The 26,019-nt window shown below is 42.0% G+C and overlaps 1 protein-coding gene across 7 annotated transcripts in view; it reads right to left on the reverse strand.

Moving 5' to 3' along the window:
• The window catches only part of PKHD1 (PKHD1 ciliary IPT domain containing fibrocystin/polyductin), a 344,877-nt gene that overhangs the window by 31,538 nt on the left and 287,320 nt on the right, over positions 1–26,019 (reverse strand). For all 7 annotated transcript variants that reach the window (XM_029050691.2, XM_029050690.2, XM_029050688.2 and 4 more), the window contains one exon: positions 2,079–3,099. In XM_029050691.2, coding sequence (XP_028906524.1) covers positions 2,079–3,099 — 1,021 coding nt within the window. The remainder of the gene's footprint in view (positions 1–2,078; positions 3,100–26,019) is intronic.

Consider the following 26,019-nt stretch of genomic DNA (forward strand, 5'->3'; position numbering starts at 1 on the left):
TCCACCACAGCACTTAGCTCAGTATTTGGCACATAGTAAGCATTTAACAAATACCATCATTAATATCATTATTCTCCTAAATGCTTAGTGCAGTGCTCTGCACAAAGTAAATGCTCAGTAAAAATCAGTGACTGATTGATTGATTAGTAAATGGGGAATGGGCATTGAAGACTCAGGTTGGATAAATATTTGAGGCCTGATAACTGTTTTGCACATAAATCTTAGTTTTCCTACCAAATTTTCAAGAGATTCCAAGTCATCCAGCCTACAGTACAACTTCCTTATCCTCATCTCTCCCATCATCCCATAAAATAAGTTATATTCTGAATATTCATACAATATTAATTGCTTATCTTCCAATAGCCATATTGATGAGTAAAGGGACAATAGCAATCTGTTGAAAACATTATGCAAAAGGCATAACATAAATATCCCCAAAACTACTGGTAGTAGTGAACTTTGAGAGCTCCTCTCTCTCTCAGTGAGTGACTCCACCAGTGAATCTCAAAAGGCATAACATAAATATCCCCAAAACTACTGGTAGTAGTGAACTTTGAGAGCTCCTCTCTCTCTCAGTGAGTGACTCCATCAGTGAATCAGTACACTGACCTCAGAAGTCTAGTTTTTCTGTCCTTTTAGTGTTTTTCTGGCTGACCCAGAGGGATGGCCCATATTTAATCTTTACATGTGAAAGAGTGGGTGTGATAAGTGCTTTAATAAGGGATCCCCTCTAGACTGTAAGCTCTTTGTGGGCAGGGAATGTGTCTATCAACTCTTTTATTTTTGTACTCTCCCAAGTGCTTAGCTCAGTGTCCTGCACCTGCACACAGTAAGCACTTAATAACTAACGATTGCATGATTGATAACCAGCCCTATAGCTTCTTGGGTTTTAAATCCACTCCCCCACAGCCTCACCAAAAAATTTAGGAAGAAGTTTCCTTCTGACGTTTTATTGGAGAGAACTAGAGTGCTAAATCTTGGGGAGTAGAGAATATTGAAAATATTCTATGTAGCTCGTGCATTTTTATTTGTCCATTGCTATTCTCCCATTGAGGAAAATCAATCAATCATATTTATTGAGTGCTTCCTGTGTGCTGAACACAGTACTAAGAGCTTGGGAAAGGACAATATAACAGAGTAGGTAGGGATGTTCCCTGCCCACAGGAGCTTATACTCTACAAAGGAGCTCATAGTCTAGAGAGGACTTTAACCTCTAGAGAAGAGAATACAGTCTAGAGAAATTGAAATGGAACATAAGTTAACAGAGTTTTTTTTTAATTTGTCAAACACTTTTGTAAGCACTGGGGTAGATACAGTGAACTAGGTTAAACACAATCCCTATCCCACACGAGGCTCACAGTTTAAGAAGAAGGATGAATAGGAAAACTAAGGCACAGAGAATTTAAGCAACTTGCCCAAGGTCACATAGCAAGCATTTGGCAGAGGTAGGATTAGAACCCAGGTCCTCTCTAACTTCCAGACCTTTGCTCTTTCCACTAGGCCATGCTGCTTCTTGTGGCTTCATATTATTATTAGTGTCAGTGACCTACCACTCTGATGGAATTGGGGTTTGTGGACAAGAGATCCTTAATGGATTTTGAGAGGAAAAGTTTGGGTCATTGAATGACTGTCCTTTGCCATAAGGATGTAAGGAGACATCCCCATTACAGTCTTCCCATAAATACCCTTTAAAAGACCCAGTGCTAGAAGGACCAATGGGCTTGCCAGAGACCATGGCAGTTTTTGGTTCTGTTTTCATCTAGCAAGGGTCCCTCTTCATTTAAACTGGAACAAAATGGCATTTAAACAACCTATATTCCTCATTAATACACTTTGGCAGCTAACTAGGAAACAGTGTGGCCTTGAGGAATGTGAATGGAACTGAGCATCAAAAGTAGCTTTCTGAATTCCAAATTTTACTCTACAGTCACTAGTCTACAGTCATTTATACAAGCTGGAGTTGGAAGGTTAGCTTCTGTGGCCCTCTTATTCCCTTCAAGAAATAAGGGTGAAACTCCCCATTCCCACGTTTGTCACTGAAGCCTGTGCAAATGATTTTCAGCACCGTCCACACTCACCCAGATCCAATCGTTCCAGTCGGCTGTGTCACCAGTAAAGCCTCGACAGGCATATCCAGAGCTTTCTGCAACATCCCAGTCTGTTGAGCTGTGATAATCTGGTGGGTAAAACCCTGTAACATAGGCCTTGAGAGGGACGGAGATGACTCAGTTCTTCCTTGAGCAGGTGGATCACCAATTTCAATAATCATGACTGTGGAGGAGGTCGCAGTTTCGAAATGTGAGGGCCACATCCAGTCCACTGCCTTCTCTTCAAGGCTCCTCCGCTTGCTGGTCCTCTTCTGATATCCAGGGCAAGACGCTACGGGGGGGCAGTGACGTTTTCTCTTGGCCACGTTGTCAGCTATGCCCCTTAAGTTGTCTTCGTCACCGGGCATGGAATACACCACCCTGAGGTGGTCGCAGCTGACCTGTAAGAAATCGGCCAACTGTTGCTGGACCACCAGAACGTGGATCTCCTGGCTGATCACTTCTGCCACGGTGAAGGCCACGTAGACGGAAGAACCAGAGCACACTTCCACAGGATCATCCCCTTCGAGGATGATATAAAGAAGGTTGTCCTGAAAGCTAAAGTAATTGGAGCCTACGGTTCCCAGGGTCAGGAAAGAAGCTGACCCAACTGGAGAGGGTGGGATGAAGCTTTCTTGATAGAAAACCCGGGGGCTCTGGGGCTCATCGTAAAACACTGACAGGACCACCCTGGCGGCTCTTTCACTCCCAGTGAGGTAAAGCCGCATCACCGGAGGAGTCTTACCGCCAAAGCAGACGGTGGTAGGATGACTGGTTGGCAAAATGGAATAGAAAGCTGGCGTGGGCCCAGGTTCAGAACAGGAGTTTTGAACATCAACGCTGCTGAAAGCTTCCACGAAACTCTCAGTTACTGAAACCACCGAAGGTGGTTCCTTGTTCTCTTCAGATATCTCCAACTTGTCTAAGACCAGGATTGCATAGTCAGTCTGTTTGCATACATAGCTTCCCATGCCTGGCCTGAAGCTGCACTTTCTGTCTTCTCTAAAAGTACCTAAAATAGAAAAGGAAAGGAAAGGGGGTTGATCAGACATCATTTTCAAAGGATCCATATTCCTAAGCACGAATGCCCATATTTTCTGGCATTTTCCAGGTGGAAGGGAGGAAAATTAAATAGTACGGTATACACATAGTTTATAGTGATGGGGAAAGGACATACAGATTAAATCATCCCTCTCTTCCTCCCTGCCATCTGTTTTGAGCCCATTTCGGTTTTCCAGCATTTAGTACAGTGCTTGACAAACAGCATTATTTGGAATTAGGTTCCCTCTTGCTCTTTGACTCAGAGTGTTGATTTTTAAATAAAAAAGTCATCTATGTTTGATAAAAGATATCAATCAACTAATCATATTCATTGAGTGCTTCCAGAGTGCAGAGCACTGTACTAAGCACTTGGGAGAGTATAATATGACAGTTGGTAGACACATTCCCTCTGCTCAGGGGGCTTAAGGAAATACTCCATCTCTTCCTTGTACTCTCATAGGATCTATCTAGTCCACTCGAATAAGTGAGACACAGTGAAAAGCAAAGTCAAGTCAACTACATAGGCAGGTAAGTGAAATGAAACACTGGCCTTTGGAATCAACCTTCAAACCAAAGACAGGCTTGATTTTTCTCACCCAAATGTCAGATCCTCCCAGGTAAACATATTGTTCATCCAAGTAGGGTCATTATAATTATTATTATTATGGTATTTGTTAAGTGCTTACTATTTGCCAAGCGCTGTTCTAAGTGCCAGGGTAGATACAACGTAATCAGGTTGTCCCACATGGACCTCACCATCTTAATCCCCATTTTACAGATGAGGTAACTGAGGCATGGAGAGGTTAAGTGGCTTGCCCAAGGTCACACAGCAGACAAGTGGCAGAGCTGGGATTAGAACCCATGTCCTCTGACTCCCAAACCCGTGCTCTTTCCACTAAGCCATGCTGTGAAAGTCTCAGGAAAACTTCTTTAGATGCGTATACTATGAGTGAGTAGCTGGACCCCCAGATGTTAGAAAACAGATGTACTGAGGTAACACCTCCTCATCTCAAAAAAGACCGCTAAAAAGAAATGAGCTTAGGTATACCAAATCAACAAATTGTAATGAGTTATTATTAGTTATTATTATTATATTTGTGTTTACTATGTGTATTGCATATGAGAAAGGAACAGCAGATTGTTTCTACCTATTATTGATTGATATGTCATGAACATCACTTAAACAGCCCTTGCTGGATGTGGGAATCTGGGTGTGGGAATCTGAGACGGTCACTCTACCCAGCTTCAAAGCCTTATTAAAAGCACATCTCCTCCAAGAGGCCTTCCCAAACTAAGCCCTCTTTTCCTCTTCAAATCTTTTCTGAGTCACCCTTGCACTTGGGTTTGCACCCTCTATTCACCTCTCCCTCAAACCCAGAGCACTTATGTACCTATCTGTAATATATTTGTTTATCATCCTGTCTGTCTCCCCCTCAGACTGTAAGCTCATTGTGGGTAGGAAGTGTGTCTATCAACTCTGTTATATTGTACTCTCCCATAGTACTTTGCACAGTAAGTGCTCGGTAAACACAGTTGAAATGCTCTGTAAACAGAATTGACTGAATGGAATACCCCTCAAAATGTGTATCCAAAGTTTACCCCTCGCTCCCTATGTGCCCCTTTGACTCCAATCCAGCACTTCGAAAGTCTTTTGAAATAAAGCTTCTGAGAGTGGCATTATGGCATCCATAGGATTCAGTGGTTGGCAGGAAAAAAGATACTGATATAGGCATCAGTCTCTCCCCGCGGTTCCCTTTTCTGGGTTTCCCGTAGGGCCCCAATTTCATATGTAAAGCCTCTGATGGGATGTCAGATCAACTGGATGTGTTGAACTTAAACCAATACATTATTCCAAGGTCAAATGGCAAATTCAAAATCCATGTATTGACTGCCCTTTCTTATATAGCCACCAAACTGCTGCTTGTTACTGGTCACCAGTTTTTCCACAGAGAACTTCTGTGAACTATGACTTATAGCACATGCGCTCATCACACACATCCATAGCTGTTCCCTTCCACCCACAGGGCCTCTGACACAAATATCAAGACGTTGCTGGTTAGATTAACAAAATGACTGCCTATAAAGTACCTGCCATTTTCTGACCACATCTCCAAGTTTAGACAAAACAGACCCGGAGGGGTACATTGTCTTATGCAATTTTAGATAAATAGTTACCCCTGAAATTGGGACATCCTAGTTCAACCAGCCAAACTGCTTTTTCACCCTCTAAATGCTTGTATTTCCATGACCCTGAGGAGATCCCATGGCATTCTGGGATCTTGTAGTATGGATGTTACTGTATTCAATGTCACACATTCTCTGGCTTCTCCCATTCCCACTCCACGTGCCCAAGAAAAAAACAGCTAGTGTATAAACTTGGGAGGATGTCCAGCGTGGCTGAGTGGCAAGATCACAGGCTTGGGAGTCAGAGGATGTGGGTTATCTGATTATGGGTGTTGTATCTACCCCAGTGCTTAGAACAGTGCTTGGCACACAGTTTTTAGGCTGTGAGCCCGTTATTGGGCAGGGCTTGTCTCTATCTGTTAACTAATTGTACATTCTGAGTGATTAGTATAGTGCCCTGCACATAGTAAGCGCTCAGTAAATACTACTGAATGAATGAATAGTAAGCGCTTAACAAACATTATTATTATATTCCAGTAATTGACAAAAAAAGATACAGGAAACCTACGATTGGTTCATGTCAATCAATCAACAGTATTCACTGAACAGTTACTGTGTGCAGAACTAAGTGCTTGGGAGAGTACAATACAGTAGAATTGGTACATATGTTCTCTACCCAAAGGGCCTTGTGGTCTAGTGAGGCCCAGACACATTTTTCACCAGAATTTTAGCTAGTTCATTCCAAACATATCTTTATACTTAGATATCTTATTGATTAATATGCTCAAAGCCATTGTGTACCTATTGATATCATCAGTCTGCACAATATTCTTGGATAATGAATTTCACAGATTTTCCATCCCACCAGGAGTTCCTAAAATAGAAAAGGCACTATTTCTTTCCTTAGGTAATTTATACTCTCATTTTTTTAAGGGGAGGAGACATCAAACAGTCCCAGAAATAAACCACAAATGAATTTTTATTTCCACTAGGGCTTCGCCTGTAATCAACCATCTTATTGGCCAGGTCTCTAGGACCTTTGATCAGACACTATCTCTGGGCACATTATCACTTTCCCCTATTAACAAATAGAATAACTGACTTGCAAATTGTAGCTGAAGTGACAAAATACCATACTTAGATATAAGCTTCTTAACTCTTCCCGTGCCTCTGCTTAAAAAAAAATACAGTACAATGGTTAGCAAATCAACTAAAAATGGACTTTGTGTATTACTGGGATACAAATTTTGGCCACCAAGAGCTAGTGAACATGTAGTAAACACTTTGTAAAAGTGATGATCTCATAGTGAAGAAAGCTCTGTTGGCTCATCTTCACTAAGTGGCACATTCAGAGAGATGAGTTGCCATTTCTCATTATTATTGGGCAGTTTGAGTTTAGCGGAAATGGCAGGCTTCCTCTTTTGATTTGAATTTTCAATATTTGATGATGAAACCCAAAGAACAAATGGCAAACACATTTGATTTTCATCATCGATGCAATTTCCTAAGGGCCTTGTTCAGGGGTCATTGACAAATACGCTTATTTCTTTCTCACCTCAGTGACACCGTTCTGGAATTTAACTTAAAAAAGGGGCCTTCATTCATTCAATCGTATTTATTGAGAGCTTACTGTGTGCAGAGTACTACGCACTCGGGAAGTACAATTCAGCAACAAATTCAGTCTCCTTTACAAGGTACGACTGCTGCAGAAAAGACTTCGTCTGCTATTTTGAGCTCCTTAGCTCCCAGATTTCAGTTTTTCACCCCACTAATCAACACAAACATTTGACTAAGGTCAGGAAAAATAAATACAAGCTCCATTTACCTTCTACAGATATGGAAGCACAGCATGGAAGTCTATTCTATATCATGGAGAGATCAGGGAACCCCCATTGAGAGGCAGGCAATTCGGGAAGCCTAACAGAGCTCATAATTTGATCTCTCAGCGTCAACCATACAGGACCCCCAGTGACATTCAGAATATTTCAACTCTTCAATAACAGCAGGATTTTCTCTCCTCTTGTCCTCAACTATAGAGTGGTTATATGCTCCCTTTATGGTCTCTCTCTCCCTCTCCCCATTGCTCTTTCTCTCGTTCTCTCTCTCTCTTTACCTCTCTGTCCCTCTCTCTTCTTTTCTGTATCTCCCTTACTTTCTTCTCCCTCGCCACCTCTTGCACTCCCTCTCACTTCTTGTCGTTGCTTTTCTTTTCCAATTTCTCCAAATAGCTTTATCTGCCACTCACAATTTCAGTGCCCTGCAATTCTGATCACTTTTAAATGAAACCCATGCTGGCCTTAGTAATCATAATGCCATTTACAATTTACCACCAAACACGTTTATTCAGTTAGTAGCACACTGGAGAAAGAGAACTCCATATGAACTCACCGCTGAGGGCCTAATCTGATTATTTCCTCATGAAAATCCAGGCAGGGGTGCTTGTAAGAGGGGCCGAGAAAAGAAGGGAAAAGTGTGGTCTGGCCACAGCTGACTCTCATAATCAATGTGAATAGATAAGTGAAGGGGCCTGTCAGAGCTGTGGTCCCTCTGCCCTAGGGCTTTTTCCTTTCAAAAAGGCCGGGGTGGACAGGACTTAATAAATGCTGACTGACCACTGAATATTGAACTGACATATGCTATTTGCATTCAAGATGGACAATAACAGTGATAAAGTCCAGAAGACTTTTTTTTAAAAGGAGCAAATTAGATTAAACAGGTTCTATTTGTGTATGTATGGTGGGGGGAGAGAGAGAGAAAAAACACATGCACCTTGGTTTTGTGTATCTGTTTACTTATTCTCAGGTCCCTGTTGATTTACAGCAAAATTCTCCCTTCCCCAAATTTGAAACCAGGGAATGGAAGGTGATGGTGATGGAGTGTGTATGTGATTGTGTGTGTGTGTGTTTAAAATGCTCAGGTTGCTTCCAGGGTTCTGACAAATATTAACTTTGTGTCAATATTTGTCCTTCCTGTCGTGAAATGAGGATTTTCCACCTCATTTCACGTTTGAAAAGAAAATACGCCAAAGGGGTCCTCTTTGCCCAGGAAAAAAACAAAACAAAAAAAAAAACCCAAAAACAAAAAAACAACTCATATCCTTTATTTAGAAAAATGGATAGGGAGTAAAGAAAAAGAGTATGTTTAAAATAAATGTTGTGACTCAAAGGCACAGGGAATTCTTCCATCACTCCCTTACCACAAAAGAAAAAAGAAGTTATGTGTTTAAAATTGAATGAAATACATCAACATTAATGATTTTTTTTCCTTCGGGTTAATACTACCATTTCCCTCAATAATTTTTTTGTCCATTTCATGATAGTTTTCACAATTTTTGGTAAAGTACAATATATGAGATTTTGACAAAAACAAAATACATAACTCTCTCTTTTTCAAGAAAGGAAAATGAAATAAATCTTTCACAATTTCTTCTGTCATATCAGATTTACACCTCATTATTTCTGATTGAAGAAAAATAAATGACCATAAGATAAAATAAAGTCAGGACAGAATGAATTTAGCCATGTTTAAATATGTTGTCTTGTTGCCTAAGGCTGTTGGGAGTAAAAATTCATAATCTCAAATGGTGCTTCTTAAATTGTGATGGAAGGAGCTGAAAGCCCAAATAAAACTTCAAGAAAAACTTGCACGGCATTGCAGATAATTTGGGGAAAATGATTTTATAATAACCAGTAATGCTGTGGAGTTACCCCTGTTTCTGAAGTACAGGCTTTATCTCTAAATCGATTTGTAAATCTTTAAAATAATGTGTGGGCCCTAGGGAAATGCAAGACAAAGGAATTCCAAGTTATAAGTGAAGCTCTGTGGAAATGAGGAGACTGTGAGTGGATCAAAGAATGGATGAAAAATTCTCAATAATTTAGAGGCAAGTAACTGTAGGTTCTGAGGTTTGTCGAGTGCCATTCAATAATCAGAACTCAGCAAAATACGGTCTCAACAATGAAGTAACTTTCATTATAAGAGAGACCTCAGATTTCAACTTAGTCCCTCATAGTTACCCGATTTCCTTCCAGCACTTCCCCCCCCCCCTCAGAAAAAGTGTTTCCAGGCAGGCATTTAATGGGTAAATATTGTTTTGTGATCTTTCCTCTTTTTTGGTTAAAGGGAAAAAGAAGGGAGCTGTGGCAGGAAGAGAACAGTGAAAACCGAAAACTGAAAAGTATCACCCAACTGGTATCAATTCACACATGGTATCAATTCATTTTCCCCTTTGAGGATTACTTTGTTAGATTTTAAATTAGAGGATTTGATCACTGACTTACATGAATACCTTTTTTAATTTTCCTAGTATTCTCCTAATGCGACAGGGCACTTTTTATTTTTTTTAAAGTGATTCCCAGATTCTACTGCTTTTTTTCACACCCCCTGGGCGTTTGAAGTGTGTCCTCTCCTGATGGTCCAGAGTAAATTATACAGACTCTGAAATATTTCAGCTCTGGGGAGCAGAAAACTCGGGCGTCAAAATTTACTCATTAAAGACGAGAGCAGGAACGAAAGGAATAAAAACATTCAGGCACAGTCCTTCTATCTGCTAACAATAATGCCCCTGCAAAATTAATAGTGGGTTTTCCCTCCTATCTACCTTCAACTGCTCTTGTTTCCTCCCTGGGGTCCTCCTGCTGTGTGTAACCTTTATTTAAAACCACAAGCTTCTTTCTCATCCCTTCCTTCTCTTTTCCCTCTTCCTCTCTGCTAGTAAACCGAGTCTGCCCACTTTAAACAAAATGATGCTCGTGGCTTAATTTAAAGGCAGGGGCAGCAAATAGCATTTTTTATAAATAGAATCCTTGGCTCTCTCCCCACAGAATGATAAACCTACCACCTCACCAGCCCTCTGTTTGAAGCTGGAGTGGTAATTTTGTCGGATGCCAGCACTAAAATGAATGTGGTTGTGCCATGCCCTACTCTGAGCTGTGGATATAATGAGATTTGAATGGGAAGCCCCGGACACAATAAATCTACGCCATATGTGACCATTTCCTGTGTCAGTTCCTTTCTCATAACCGGAGAAGCCTTTTTTTTTTTTTTCCCTTTCATGACCCCACACCGTGACTCTGAAATCTTTCATGGCTGCTCATGGGCCTCGGGCTTTTCCACAGCAGTTGCATAAATAAATGAGTTTGACAGCAAACATCATAACAGTTAGCAGTAATGTGTGTTCACCACAAGTGCCTGCACTGCTCACTGGAGAAATGGGAGAGGAAAGGGCTTGTTTCGTTACCGTAAACCCAAGTATGTTCTTTTGACAAGTGGTGAAAGAATTAGTCAAACAAACTTGAAATCTATTAAGTCTGTTGTTGTCAGTTCTCACTGGATGTCAAAAAGTTCCCAACTCTTCTAGACCTCCTCAGCCTGCAGGTCTTTGTGAGACAGATCAGACTTCATCTTTAACACAAATAAAGTTCTTGAATAAAAATGAGGTCCAGAATGTGAAAACTGGATTTCATTTCTATTCATTTTATCTTGGTCTCCATTTTAAGGAGTAGTGACTTCATGGGAACCCACAGGAGCAGCGAGGTCTTGCGACAAGAGCACGGGTCTAGGCGTCAGAAGGACCTGGGTTCTAATCCTGACTCTGTCAATTGCTTGCTGTGTGACCTTCGACAAATCACTTAACTTCTCGGGGACTCAGTTTCCTCAACTGTTATATGGAGATTAAATACCAGGTGAGACAGGGACTGTGTGAACCTACCCCAGTGCTTAGAACGATGTTTGACATACTGTAAGCTCTTAACAAATATCGTTAAAAACCAAAAAAAACCCCCAAAAACCCAGAGAAGCCAGGATGGGTTTCTTAGAAAGACTACAGAAAACAAGCCACTAACCTTAGCGATATTTTCCTGGAAAAGAGAATTGCATCAACCCACAAGATGAAGTAAAACTTCAAGTTCTGATACATTTTCACAAGTGTTTTCTCTAAGGGAAATCTCTGCATCAAAAAGTGGCGGAAAGAATCAAAAAAGGATCTAAGATCAAGAATTACACTTATTGCAAAGACTTTGGAGAAAGAAAATGAGTTTCAGGCTGCCTACAACCAACCAAATCCATCTTGGAAACACAATGCATTTAAGCCTAAATGTGAAATACTGAATTCATTAGGCCTATTTTTCAGTTTAGTCATATGGGTTCAGTCACAGAAAGCCAATGGACACCACAGGAATAGTCAGTATGACCTAAAATGTAACCATGTGTCCCTCCTTGATGGAGAAAGTTTATGACTTATTTTGATTTAATTTTATTTTATTTGCTAAGCCTTTACCTATATGTCAGGCACTATACTAAGCACTGGGGTTGATATAAGATAATTGTGTTGGACTCTGTCCCAAATAGGGCTCACAGTCTTAATGCCCATTTTACAGATGAGGTAACTGAGGCACAGAGAAATTAAGTGATTAGTCCAAGGTCACACAACAGACAAATGGTAGAACAGGGATTAGCACTGAGATCCTCTTACTCCAAGGCCTATGTTCTTTCTACTAGGTCATGCTGTGGTTTCACAGGCATGTTGTGAAGACAAATTTTCTTTCAGGGTCTTTTCTTTCAGGGTATTGATTGAGTACCCTGTGTGCAGGGCATTTTACTGGGTGTGGAATTTAAATAAAATAATGTGAGAAGCAACGTGACCTAGTGGAAAGACCACGGGTCTGGGGGCCAGAAGGACTTGGGTTCTAATCCTACTCTGCCACTTGTCTGCTGTGTGACCTACGGCAAGTCACTTAACTTCCCTGTGCTTCAGTTACCTCGTGGGGATTAAGATTGTGAGCTCCATGAGGGACATGGATCTGTGTATAAGACGATTAGCTTGTATCTATCCCAGTGCTTAGCACAGTGCCAGGCATATAGGAAGCACTTAACAAATACCAGTAAAATTATAAAAACAGTGTGTACAGGAGTGCTTTGAATTTCTCTCAAGGGTGCCATTAATTAGTACTAGAATATCACCCACTCCCCTGAATCTCTTCTTCTGCTCACTCTGCTCTTCAGCCACGCACTCCCAGACACTAGCACACAGGCATTCTCATGGATATACACACATGAAATTTCCTCTATGTCTACAAAGCTCATTGCATCAATTTCAAAACAAACGTCCACAAAAATAGAGCCCAGAACTTTTGTGTCAAAAATTTATTTGGAGTTCCTGTACTTGATATCGAGCTCAGAGTAAACTCAATAGACGACTCGTGTCAGAGGAAAACCGAGCTGGAGAGAGATACCCTTGTGACTTTAGAGACACCTACAATAAAGAAACACTTTCGGTGGTAGCAGGGAATGGGCAATGATCTATATTTCTATGTGTCGATTTGAGAATTTTACAGAGACTAAGGGAATTCATTTGAATCCACTTGTACATAAGCTGGGTTTCAGTACAGCCCCATTTATAGTAAAATGGAATGAAAATCCCTACTTGTCTCCATAGATCACCGTGTACAAGCCGCAGTCCTGCACCAAAAGAACTTCTACTTGTAGAGGAATTGGTCTGTGAGAAAATGACTTCCCCCTGAGGCCATTTCACTGCTGTGGAATGTCATCTGACATACCGCCTCCCTCACCCCTTTCAAATCCCTCCCAAGATCTGTTCTTTTAGGCTGTCTGTCCCTAGTCCGCACCAAACCTCCTAAAATCATGGCTTCAGGTGGGCCAGCTATCTGGGGGGGGCCTTACCAGGTAACATTTCCAGATCAATCAGAAAAATGAGGAAGTCTCTCTGCTAGGCTATCAGACAAGAGATCTTTAGCTAAATGACCCAGTGCTACTCTTTGATCTGTAATTAATTAATGTTGGTATTTGTTAAGCGTACTGTTCTAAGTACTGGGGTAGACAGGGTAATCAGGTTGTCCCACGTGAGGCTCACAGTTAATCCCCATTTTAGAGATGAGGTAACTGAGGCACAGAGAAGTGAAGTGACTTGCCCACGGTCACACAGCTGACAAGTGGCAGAGCCGGAATTCGAACCCATGACCTCTGACTCCCAAGCCTGGGCTCTTTCCACTGAGCCACGCTGCTTCTCTCTATATTGCTTTTCCACCAGTAAGAAAATCAAAGCAGCGTTGCCTAGAAGATAGAGCATGCACCTGGGAGTCAGAAGGACCTGGGTTCTAAACCTGGCTCTGCCACTCATCTGCAGTCATCTTGGGCGAGTCAGCTCACTTCTCTGTGTCTCAGTTACCTCATCTGTAAAATGGGATTAAGAGTGTGATCCCCCTGTGGGACAGGGACTGTGTCCAACCTGATTAACCTGTTCCTACCTCAGTGCTTAGTAGAGTGCCTGGCACAGAGTAAGTGCTTAAAAATACCATAAAAACAAACAAAAAAGAAGGACTGGGAAAGTGAGACAAGACTCCTAACGCCACCCAAAGGCCACTGGGAGTCACCCTGCAGGGAAATTTCAGATAGCCTGTTTCCAAATGGAGTCCTGTAACTTGATTTTCTTTCATTCATTCATTCATTCATTCATTCATTCATTCATTCATATTTATTGAGCACTTACTATGTGCAGAGCACTGTACTAAGCGCTTGGGATGTACAACCAGTTTTCCCCATAATATTTTCTGTGAAATGTGTATGTGTTTGGGGCGGAGGTGGGGGTGGGGGGGCGGAGGGAGGAGCAGAGAGAGAGAGAGAGGAAAATTTTTTCATACAAACCAGTGAGAGAAAAACTACTCCTTAAACATTTATGTGTCTGAGAGAGACAGCCAGAGAGGGAGATGAGAGAAAGATCTTCCTACTGTTACTTACATTTCAACTCTTACAAGAAGATATCAAATTTTATGTCCTGAAACCTTGCCTGGAAACCTGGTATTACATTCGATAGACGCCATAGACGCCCACTCTGTGGAGACTTTGGGGCTGATAAGCCCCCAAGAACTTTTCATTGCTGGGGTGATGCCACTAGTTTCACCCCCATTACATTTGGGGTAGGAAGGGTTGGCACAGCTACCTCGCAAGTTTGAGCCTGAATGAGTTTGGGGGTGGGTTCAGCGTGGTGGTTCTATTCTCTGATTTCTGCTGGAAGGCAGGATGCAGCCTCTGGCTCAGCTAAGGGGCTTGGGAGAGACCCAGAACTTTTTTTTCACCCATTCATCCCTACCCCATTCAAGCCCTGCAACTTCAAAGCTCCTCAAATCCCCTCCTTCTCAAGTTCATCCACAAGGTCACAATGAAATGTGGTTACCCCTGATTATTTCTTCATCCCACCCTCTTTTATATATATATATGTGCCAGACACTATATTAAGCACTGGGGTAGATATGGCACTTATGTACATATCCATAATTAATTTATTTATACTAATGTCTGTCTCCCCCAGACTATAAATTGTCTAGACTACAAATTGTCTCTATCTGTTGCCGAGTTGTACGTTCCAAGTGCTTAGTACAGTTCTCTGCACGTAGTAAGTGCTCAATAAATATTATTGAATGAATGAATGAACTCTAAGCTCATTATGGACAGGGAACCTGTCTACCAACTCTATTATACTGTTCTCTTCCAGGTGCTTAGTACAGTATATTCATTCATTCAATTGTATTTACTGAGCGCTTACTGTGTGAAAAGCACTTAGTACTATGTTGTGCAAAGAGTAAGTGCTCAATACACTGATTGATTGATTGATGCAAGCTAATCAGTCAGTCAATCGTATTTATTGAGCACTTACTACGTGCAGAGCACTCTACCAAGTGCTGAGGAGAGTAATCAGATTGGACACAGTCCATGTCCCACATAGGCCTCATCATTTTAATCCCCATTTTACATATGAAGTAGCTGAGGCACAGAGAAGTGAAGTGACTTGACTTCCCCAAGGTCACACAGCAGATGTGGCAGAACTGGGATTAGAACCCAAGTCCTCTGACTCCCAGGCCTGTGCTCCTTCCACTAGGCTACGCTGCTTCTCAAATAAACAGCATTATTCTTGAATAATACCCAGGAAACCCTGGAAATCTACTACATTTGGGAACAGCCAAGTCTCAGCTTCTTAGTGGTCTTACCTTTTTAAATTTTTTTTTGAGAGGATATTACTATCAACACTGGTTTGAACCTGCATTCCTGCAATTTAGCTCCTGCTTTTTGAGCCCTGTATTCTCATTTGTTTTTGTGTTCCCAGTGATGTTGGTCAGATTTATCATCCCCTGTTCAAGAGAAACTGAAATGCAGAAAAAGTTTAAAAGACTTGCCTGAGGTCTCACAGCAAGTAAGCAGCAGCCCTGACAGGAAGACTTAAGAATGTTGGACCTTTCAGATGTGCCTTAATGTTCTCGGGCCAGCGACCCCTCTAAACAACTGTCCTCAGTCCCCTATTTTCCACTCCAGTGTTCTCCCTGAATTCAGATCACCGCAAGGCCACGGAGTAATAATGATGGAATAATAGGGAAGCATCATGGCCTAGTGGAAGGGGCAGGGCCTGGGAGTCAGGGGACCTGGGTTCTAATCCCAGATCTGCCAGTTGTCCTCTGTGTAAATTCTGTCTAGGCTGTGATCTCGCTTTGGGCAGGGAACATGTCTATCAGCTCTGTTACATTGTATTCTCTCAGTTGCTAAGTACAGTGCTTTGCACACAGTTAGTGCTCAATAGATATGAATGATTGATTATGTAATCTTGGGCAAGACACATAATTTATCCGAGCCTCAGTTTCCTCTTCTGTAAAATAGAGATTAAATGCTTGTTCTCCCTCTCCCTTAGTCTGTGAGTCCCACATGGGACAGACACTATGTCTAACCTGATTATTTTGTATCTTCCCCAGTGCTTAGTTCAGTGCTTGATACACAGAACTTAAGAAACACCACTATATTATTCTTATTTATAGTATTGTGGTATTATTAGTGGTGTCATGGTATTTAAGCAAAGGATTCCCCTCAAATCCAACCTTTCTGCAGTCTCCAACTCTGCAGTCTATTGATTCAATTCAAATCAGTCGCATTTATTGAGAGCTTACTGTGTGCAACTCTGATGCAACTTAGTTGAAACTTCATCATCAAATGGCAGGCTAAGGTCTGGTGAAGTAATTGGGACATTCTTCCCATTTGTCCTCTTTCCCAGGTTGATCTGAAGTCACCCTGAATAAGATGAGGTTTTGTATTCTGGCTTTGACATTTGTGTACGGGAAAGAAAAAAAACACAGAAAGCTGGCCCCATTTACTTGATTGGTTGTGTTCATATTTCTCCCTTTAAAAAATAAAATCAGAGCCAGGTCTTGGCAGGAGGAACACATTTCCCTTCTGCCCCACATAAGGATGAGTTCGCAAGCAGCCCAGTATCACTGTGGAAGCAAAGACGGAGTCAGGGAGAGTGGGAGGGCATAGAGATACTACAGGAATCTTGGGTTTTGCTTCTGAGGGATGGGGAGATTGGAAGGGGGAGACAGGGGAAGATAGAGACAGAGAGAGATAGAGAAAGTGAGAGAGAATGAACCATAGTAGAGACTTGGCAGAGAGAGATTCGGAGACCTAATAGACTTTGCAATTTGGATTTCCCTTCTTCTTACTGTATCGCTGTACAGTACAGGGGAATTTTAGGAGAGTTTTGAAGATGGGAAGATCTATAACCTGGGGAAGGCAGAGGGAGAGTTCCAGGAAGAGGGGATGGCATGAATCCGAATCTGAAGAGTCAAGAGAAAAGGTGAGTTTGAAATGGGTGAAGAGTGTGACCTGGTTGGGGTGAAGAAATCTGATAAATAGAGAAATCTAGGGCACAGCTGTGGGAAGGAATTTCTGCTTGATATGGAGTGTAAAGACTGCCATTTTTGCAGAGTGAAGGGATATGGAACAAATGATGTTTCTGGAAGATTATCTGGGCAGCTTCAATCAATTCATTAATCAATCAAAGGCATTTATTCAGAACTCATTCTGTGCAGAGCATTCTGTTGTGGAGTGGAAACATATCTACCAACTCTGTTGTACTCTCCCAAGTGCTCAGTACAGTGCTCTGCACACAGTCAGCACTCAGTAAATACCACTGATTATGATACAGTGTTTGAGACAGGACACAAACCTAAGTAGAGACAATCCTTGCTGTCTTGTGGGGGCGGGGGAGGAAGAGGGGTGACAGAACGAGGAGTGAAATTAGCAGTTTAGAAACAAGGGAGAAGAGTATTACCTCAGTCTAATTGTGAGATGGCAGGGGTTTAAACCAAGATGGACACCATCAGTTGAAAGGAAAGGGAAAATCCAGAAATTATTGTGGAGGAAGACTGCATTCTTACTCATCATTGAACAGTTTTTCATTTCACCACACTATGAAATATTATATGAGGCCATATACAAAAGTGCTTAGTACACAAGGTTTTCTGGGTCTGTAAACTCCTTGTGAGCATGGATCATCTAATCCTAATCTTTTTGAATTGTACTCTTCCAAGAGCCTATTACAGGGCTCTGCGCACAGTAAGCACTCAATAAATGCCATTGATTGATTGATCCCATTTAAGCTTTACCATTGATCTTTCTGGCATGGTTCCTTAAGTACAAATAGGCTACTTCCAGGAAAAAAATATGTCTCCCATAATGCACCTCACTCAAATTACAATACAAGCCAAGGTGGGAGGGATGATAGTGGAGGGAATTCCTTCCTGACCAATGAGGTGATCATTTTATGCCCCGAGGCCTCAGACTGCATTATCCTTATCTTAATGCACAATTACAAATGTTATTATTGGTCATACAATTGGCCAGGTTATTTTTTTCTCCTTTTCTCATTCAGCTCCATTGCTTGACTCCCTGACCTCTGGTGGTTGAGAATTCCACGGACCGATTATACACTAAGTGAAGAAGTATTTCCTTTCATTTGTTTTACATTTATCTGCGATAAATGTCATTCAGAGAGTACTTGTTCTCATAATTTGGGACCTTGTTGAGAAAGAAAAATTCAAGAAACTGATCAGTTTTCAGTAGTTCCTCTGCAGGTCTTACCCTCCCCAGTTACATCCCTCAACTCTTTCCACTCTCTGACAACCGATTTCTCCACTTCTCATTACAGAGTAACGCTACACTGTCGGGATCCATTTCTTTCTGCCTATCTCCCGCTGTTCTGCCTTTGATATGTATTCCAGAGGGGGACTAAGCCTCTTTCAATACAATAAGTGGAAAGGAGTTTAAACTGTAGCAAGCTGGAGTTGGACTGCACATCTAGGAGAACTCTCTAGTTGAAACTGGTTAACTGGTTAACTCTAGTGCTCTATGAGGCCAGTCTCAGAAGTCATCCTCTGAAGGCAGGGGATGGAATCAACTTCTTTTTGAAGTTTCCCAACCAGTCAACTAATAAATGGCACTTATTAAGCACTTACTGTGTGCAGAGCACTGCCAAAGAGTTTAGGACCATACCATGCAATAGACTGATAGGCACAATCCTTGCCCTCAAGGAACTTTCGTTCTAGAACTTTTTCACCTCATTCATGGGATATGTTTTTTGGTTGACATACACACCTCAACAGTGTGTGTATTTACTTATGTGTATTAAGTAGAAGATGCATGTTCATTTCTTGGTGATCCTTTATATGCAAAGCAGGCTGACACTGTAGCCTGCAGAGAGGAGGAGTAGCATAGTCACCTGTAGGCTGGTGAATTTTTTTGTCATTATTGGGAAGACTGCCACAGTGGTATCATTAAAAAGAGCAGTAGCTTTATTCAAACACTTCAGGTTGGTAGATGACTAGAGATTGCTCACCAATGATGGTCATTTCTTTTTCCATTTGTGGCTTATTCTGATGCCACGCCTGAGAGGTAGCGTGGCCTAATGGAGGGAGTCCAACCTGGGAGTCAAAGGACCTGGGTTCTAATCCCATCGCCACCTCTTTTCAGCTGTGTGAGCTTGGACAAATGATTTGCTCTCTGTAACTGAGAGGATGGGGCTTTAATACCTGTTTCCCTACTTAGACTGTGGGACCTGCTTATCTTGCATCTATTCTAGTGCTTAGTATAGAGCTTGGCATGTAGTATGCACTTAAGAAGTACCACATTGTTAACAATAACTATTATTATTATCATTATTATTTTTATCATCATCATTAACCCCCACACAGTTCAAACTTTTCCAAAACAGCACTGAAATAACTGTCTCAACAGCTCTCAATCAGAAGTGAATGGAGCGGGGAAGGAGAGGCACGTACGCATGTGTTTGGAGGTGGAAAGAAGTCTCTGATGCTTCTGAAAGAAGTTCGAATCTATAGCTTTCTTCCCCCTTCCTCCAGAAGCAGTTCTCCATCGACTAGTCTGGAGGGTTCAGTAGCTAAGAAGAAACTTTTACCGGGATTCATTTTTATTTTTGTTTTGTTTTGTTGGCTAGTTCATTTCCATTCAGGGTAAACTTGGACGGAAAGCCAGAATGCCATTCATTTCCTACTTCAGTTCCTCTAAACACGAGGAGAATGTAGGTTTGAAATCTTAGGAGAAATCTTTTTTTAAAAATTCTGTCCAAGTGGATTTGAGTATCAGGTTAACCACATGTCTTCAGGTATCAGATATGAACTTAAATTTGCTCAGATGTTCGTTTTTCCCTAGGGTTTGAGAAGAACTGATGTTTTTGGCATTCTGTAACCCCATTTCCAGAACATCAAGTTGTGTGCTGGAGAGGACCCTGACTGGAGATACTAGAAGCGGGAGCAGAGCGATGAGAAGGAAAGAGGGGCGGAGGAAGGAGGGAGAGAAGGGAGGAACAGATGGCAATATCTCCATTTCTCTAGCTCTATATAGCAGAACAGAATAAATCTTCAGACAGAGAGGTCATTCCTCTAGGTAACTGAATTTAATAAAGCTGTCTGGGAAAAGGGAGGGTGGAGGTGGGAAAGATTGCCAAGATAAGGCTATCTTGAGCTAGGGAACGGGACCACAACGGATCAGTAAACACTGTCTATCCTCCTCAGTTTCAGTGACCCCGACTGCAATATTGGAAAAATATGATGAGAAAACTAAAAGAAGATGAAAGAACCCAATATTGAGAAACATTCAAACTTCATTCCTAATGAAATGTCTCATTTGAAGATTAAACATCACTAGGTTGGATCCTCCCTTTTTATAAATCTCCCATCTCTACATGCAGGCACCCCACTTATAGTTTTTTCCAAATAATAATAACAATAATGATGATAATAACAATAATGGTATTTAAGTGATTACAATGTGTCGAGCAGTGTACTAAGCACGGGGGGTACATGCAAGATAATGAAGTCCACAAGGGACTCACAGTCCAAGTAGCAGGGAGAACAGATACTGAATCCTCACTTTACAGATGAGGGAACAGAGAAGTTAAATGACCTGACCAAGATCACACATAGCAGATAAGTGGTGAAGGCCGAATTAGAACCCACATCCTCTGACGTCCAGTCCTCTGCTCTTTCCACTAGGCCTTGCTGTTTCCCCCACAATCATTTTGATTAAGGAGATTGTAAGCCCATCAATGGGCAGGGATTGTCTCTATCTGCTGCCGAATTGTACATACCAAGCGCTTAATAGAGTGCTCTGCACATAGCAACCGCTCAATAAATACTATTGAATGAATGAATGGTTAGAAGACTTAGAGGTTACACTTCACTGTGTGCTCAACTCAGTTTCATATCCGTTTCCCTGCTCTACAATGATCGTAAGATCTTCCAACGGCTGTTAAACTTTGGGGTTGTGTACGTAGGGAGGGTAAGATCAGGGGAAAAGCTGAACATTAGTAACAACAGCTCCTTCAGGTAGGGATCATTTCTACCAGCTATCAATCGTATTTATTGAGCACTTATGCAACTATACTGTATTGTACTCTCCCAAGCACTTAGTACAGTGTTCAGCATCTAGTAAGCACTCAATAAATACCATCGACTAATTGATGTGCAATGTAGAGAAGAGGCCATGTATCTTCGTGACCTATGGAGGAGATGGTGCAATATTAATCTGTAAAGTCCTCTTATACCCTCCAGTGAAAGGTGCCTAGATTTGCTCTGAGAAATTACATTTGGGAAAATTAGAGCCCATGCATTCCAGGAAATTTCTGATTTGGCCTAAATTTTGTCTCAAATTTAGCAGGTCCAAAAGAGAACTCCTCATCTCTGCACGCAAATCTTGTCTTCTCCAAGATCCTCTCCTCCCCGTCACTGTAGGCAACACCATCACCACCACCATCACCATCACTCCTGTTTCACCAACATTCAACCTTGGCATTATCATCGACTTATCGCTCTCATTCAACCAACACATTCAGTCTGTCATCCAATTCTGCTGTTCTACCTTCACAACATCTCTAGAATGCTCCCTGTCCTCTCCAGACCAACTGGCACCATGCTGGTCTAAGCATTTGTCATATTCAGCTAGTGCTTTGCACATAGTAAGCACTTAACAAATACCATCATTATTATCAGCCTCCTTACCTCCAGCCTCTCCCCCTCCGGTCTATATTTCACACTGCTTCCCAGATCACTTTTCTAAAAAGTCATTCATACTTCTTCTCACTCCTCAAAAACCTCTAATCATTGCCTATCCATTTCCATATCAAACATAAGGCTCTCATCAGCAGCAAGAAGGTTCCCCCCACTCCTATTTACCCTCTAAAAACAACCCACTTACCATGCCTCTCTCTTGCCATCTAACCCTCGCTCAGGTCCCTTTTCCTTCATATCTGATGAACCACCACTCTCCCCATCTTCAAAGCCCTACAAAAATCATATCTCCTCCAGGAAGCCGTCCCTGACTAACCTTCCAGCCCCTCACCCTATTTTCTCTCCCCTCTGTGTTGTCTATGTACTTGGGACTATATCCCTTAAGGACCTTGATAACTAACTCCCTCCACTCACATCTCACAGCAATTATGTACAAATCCATATACTTTTCTGCTTTCCTATTCATAATTAACTTGTGCTCTGTCTTCCCCAACTAGACTGTAAGCTTCTAGCGGGTGGGGATCACGTCTAGCAAATTTATGTATCGTATCCTCCCAAGCAGTTAGCACTTACAGTAGGTGTGCACACAATAAATTCCACTGATTGACACCTACATGCATATATGGATATATCATACTTTATTGTCTTCACAGATATGCACAATTATCTGAAGCTGGTGCACGGTTGCAGTGGTGAATATATTTGTCATTATCAACTGAAGAGAAAGTATGCCAAATGAAAAGATTTCTAGACATACAGTATATACTATTTAGTTTGGGTACATTTGATTGTCTGATGGTAATCCCAATCGTATATATACAAACAGAGTCTTTGTGAAACTGCTTGGAGATACTATTGGAAACTTAAATCACCTCGCTCCTGGCATTTTCATTTTTTGTTCCACCGTCTCCAACTGACATGTGACCCATCTGTTTGACTAAACCTGCCTCCAATCAACTTGGATGCAAGAATGAATCATTTTCAAAAGGCAGATCTTTCCTGTCTTTAGGCTGGCCAGTTTGAATGTCTTCGGATGGAGGGAAGTAGTTTCAGTGTGAAGCTATGTGGTCTTTCAAGCCTCATCACAATTCTCAGATGGATTCATCATGGCAGACTAGCTGCCTGCCTGGTAGTTCAGTCAGGTAAAATAATGAGAAAGGATGAAAGCAAACTGCTCTTTCACTAAAACTGTTGTGGAAAGGGTGGACCAGAGCTGACCCTTGCACTGTCATTCCCTGGGCATTTAAGGGGCAGCTGGGAGGTGGCTGGAAGCTGGGTAATTAAAGCTGGAACTGCTTTGTGGAAATGGGAAATATGATTATGAAGAATACATCTGCCTAGCAGAAGATGCCTACATGAATGAGCGAGGTTTATTAAAAAACAAGAGGGCCATAATAGAATGACTTAGTCGCCAGAGAATGGGAGTCAGAAGGCCCAGGATTCTAATTCTGACTCCTCCACTTGTCTGCTGTGGACCATGGGCAAGTTACTTCACTTCTCTGTGCCTCAGTTACCTCATCTGTAAAATGGAGATTTAGACTATGTCTTACATGGGAAAGGGACTCTGTCCAACCTTATCTTGCATCTACCCCAGCGCTTAGTACAGTGACTTCTACATAGTAAGAGCTTAAGGAATACCATTAAAAATAAAGAACAAAACCCACTCAAAAACAACAAGAGTTCCAAGAGATCAATGGTTTCTAGATGAAGTTTAGGCAGCAATCACTCCCGTTCAAGCAAAAAGAATTAAAATAGACCATGTCCTCAAGGACACACAGATTGCATGCACCATCAGCTTAGTGGTTATAGGGAACTGTACAGCCTTAGAATTCACTGTTAGTCTAGAATAGCACTCTGCTGCCATCAATCAATCAGTGATATTTATTGAGTGATTGGGAAAGTATGATATACAGACTTGGTAGGCATATATTTCCTGCCTACTAGGAGCTTACAGTTTAGAGAGAGAGATAATTTAAAATACTTTATAGAGATGCAGCCAAGAGCTGTGGGGCTGAGGGTGAGGTGAATATCAAGTGCTTAAAGTGTCACAAATCCAAGTGCAAGGTCAAGGCAGAAGGGAGAGGGAGTAGGGGAAATGAGAGCTTAGTTGGGGAAGGGGTTTGGGAGGAGATGTGATTGTAATAGGTTTTGAATGTGGGAAGGGGGTGGCTTGTCATATATGAAAAGGGAGAGAGTTCCAGGCCAGAGGGAGTAAGAGGGCAAGGTGTGGGTGGCAAGATTGATGAGACTGAAATACAGTGAGTAGGTTGAAGTTGGAGATCCAAAGCATGTGGGCTGAGCTGTAGTAGAAAATCAGCAAGGTAAGTTGGGAGGGAGCAAAGTGATTGAGTGCTTTAAAGCCAATGGTAAGAAGTTTCTGTTTGACTCGGAGGTGAATGGGCAACCATCAGAGGTTCTTGAGAAGTGGAGAGACGTGTACTGAAAGTTATTTTAGAAAAATGATCTTGGTAGCAGAGTGAAGTATGGCCTGGAATGGGAAGAGAGAAGAGACAGGGAGGTCAGCGAGGTGGCTGAGGCAGTAGTGAAAGTGGGATGTAAGTACTTGGATCAGCAGAGTAGCACTTTGGATGGAATCGGGCAGATTTTAGCAATGTTCTGAGGACAGAACCGACAGGATTAGGTCACAGTGAATATGTGGGTTGAATGAGAGAAATGAGTTGAGAATAATGCCAAAGTAACACGAGGCCGGGAGGATAGTCGTGTTGTCTTTATTGATGGGAAAGAAAGGGCCCACAGGGTTTGGGTGAGAAGATGGGGAGTTCTGTCTTGGACATGTTAAGTTTGAGATGTCCACAGGATATCCAAGTACAGATGTCCTGAAGGCAGGAGGAAATACGAGACTGCAGTGAGAGGTCAGGGTTGGAAGTAGTCTGGGGAGTCATCTTCATAGAGATGGTAGATGAAGCCATGGGAGTGAATGAGTTCTCCAAGGGAGTGGGTGTTGATGGAGAATGGAAGGGAACCCAGAAATGAGACTCCCACAGTGAAGGGGTGGGAGGCAGAAGAGGACCCTGTGAAACAGTCTCATGTCTTTTTTCTCAATGAACTGATGCCTCTGGGGATAGCTCCAAGAGGAGACAACAGCCATGGCATCATGTCCAGCAAATATATTCACTACAAAGTGAAGTTCTGTGCTTTCTAAGATATAGAGTGTCATCACTTGATTACCCAGCGTTTAATCATCCAGGCCTCTCTCTCATCTCTTCCCTTGCTGACTGATGGGCATTTCCTATTCACTATCCCTTCTGCCCAAGGGGAAACAGAAACTGGATGGAGAAGAGCAATTTCAGTTGATAGTCATTGCCTCTCCATTAACCATTCTAATGAAAGGTTGGATGATGAGCAAGGTTGAAACTAAAAAATTCCATTTTTTAATGGCATTTGTTAAATTCCTTACTGTGTTCTAGGGCCTGTACTAAGCACTGGGATAGATGCAAGATGATCGGGTTGGACAAAGTCCCTGTTCCACATGGGGTTCACATTTTAAATAAGAGCGATTAGGATACAGTGTTCATTTGCCACACCAAGAATTGAGGCACAGAGAATTCAAGCAACTTGACCAAGGTCACAGCAGCAGACAGGAGGCAGGATTAGAATTCAAGTTATCTGACTACCAGGCCAGGGCTCTTTCCTCTAGGCCACTCTGCTTCCCTTTTTTGAGGTTATATGTGGATTTGTTTTATCTATTCTTCTTATCCCCCATTTAGCACGCAAAAGGGTTTCTAGACTGTCAGGCCATGCTTTGGCTGGGGTTAGATACAGAGAGCACTTTTGCCAGGGGGTGCATCCACTTAGATTAGCCCAGAAGAACTGTTAATTAATTTGACTTAAGCAGGAGCTGATGCCGGGCAATGTGACCTTTTCTCTATGCCACATGTCATCCAGATTCTCCCTTACATGACACTGTGCCATCAACTACCCTTCCCACCCAGCATGTCATGGATCACAGGAGGCTGTTAGGATGTGAGCTTGCAGTATAGGTTAATGATAGTAAATTGAATAATAATAATAATGATAAAATATCGGTATTTGCTAAGTTGTTATTATGTGCAAAACACTGTCCTAAGTCCTGGGTAGTTACAACACAAGCAGATCAGATACAATCTGAGCCCCACATGGAGCTCACAGTCTAAACGTGGTGGGCAGGGGGAGGGGAGAATGGAAATTCAATCCCCATTTTACAGATGAGAAAACTGAGGGACCAAGAAGCGACTTGCCCGAGGTCACAAAGTAGACAAGACCCAGGTTCCTCTGAATCCTTGTCCCACACTCTTTTCACTAGACCACACCACTTCCCAATCAATCTGCTAATCAATCAGAAGTGTTTATTAAGCAGCTGTGTGCAAAGCATTGCACTAATCACCTATACACTTGGGAGAGTCCCACTA

This window comes from Ornithorhynchus anatinus, chromosome X1, assembly GCF_004115215.2.
Source record: "Ornithorhynchus anatinus isolate Pmale09 chromosome X1, mOrnAna1.pri.v4, whole genome shotgun sequence".
In the NCBI taxonomy this organism is placed as follows: domain Eukaryota; kingdom Metazoa; phylum Chordata; class Mammalia; order Monotremata; family Ornithorhynchidae; genus Ornithorhynchus; species Ornithorhynchus anatinus.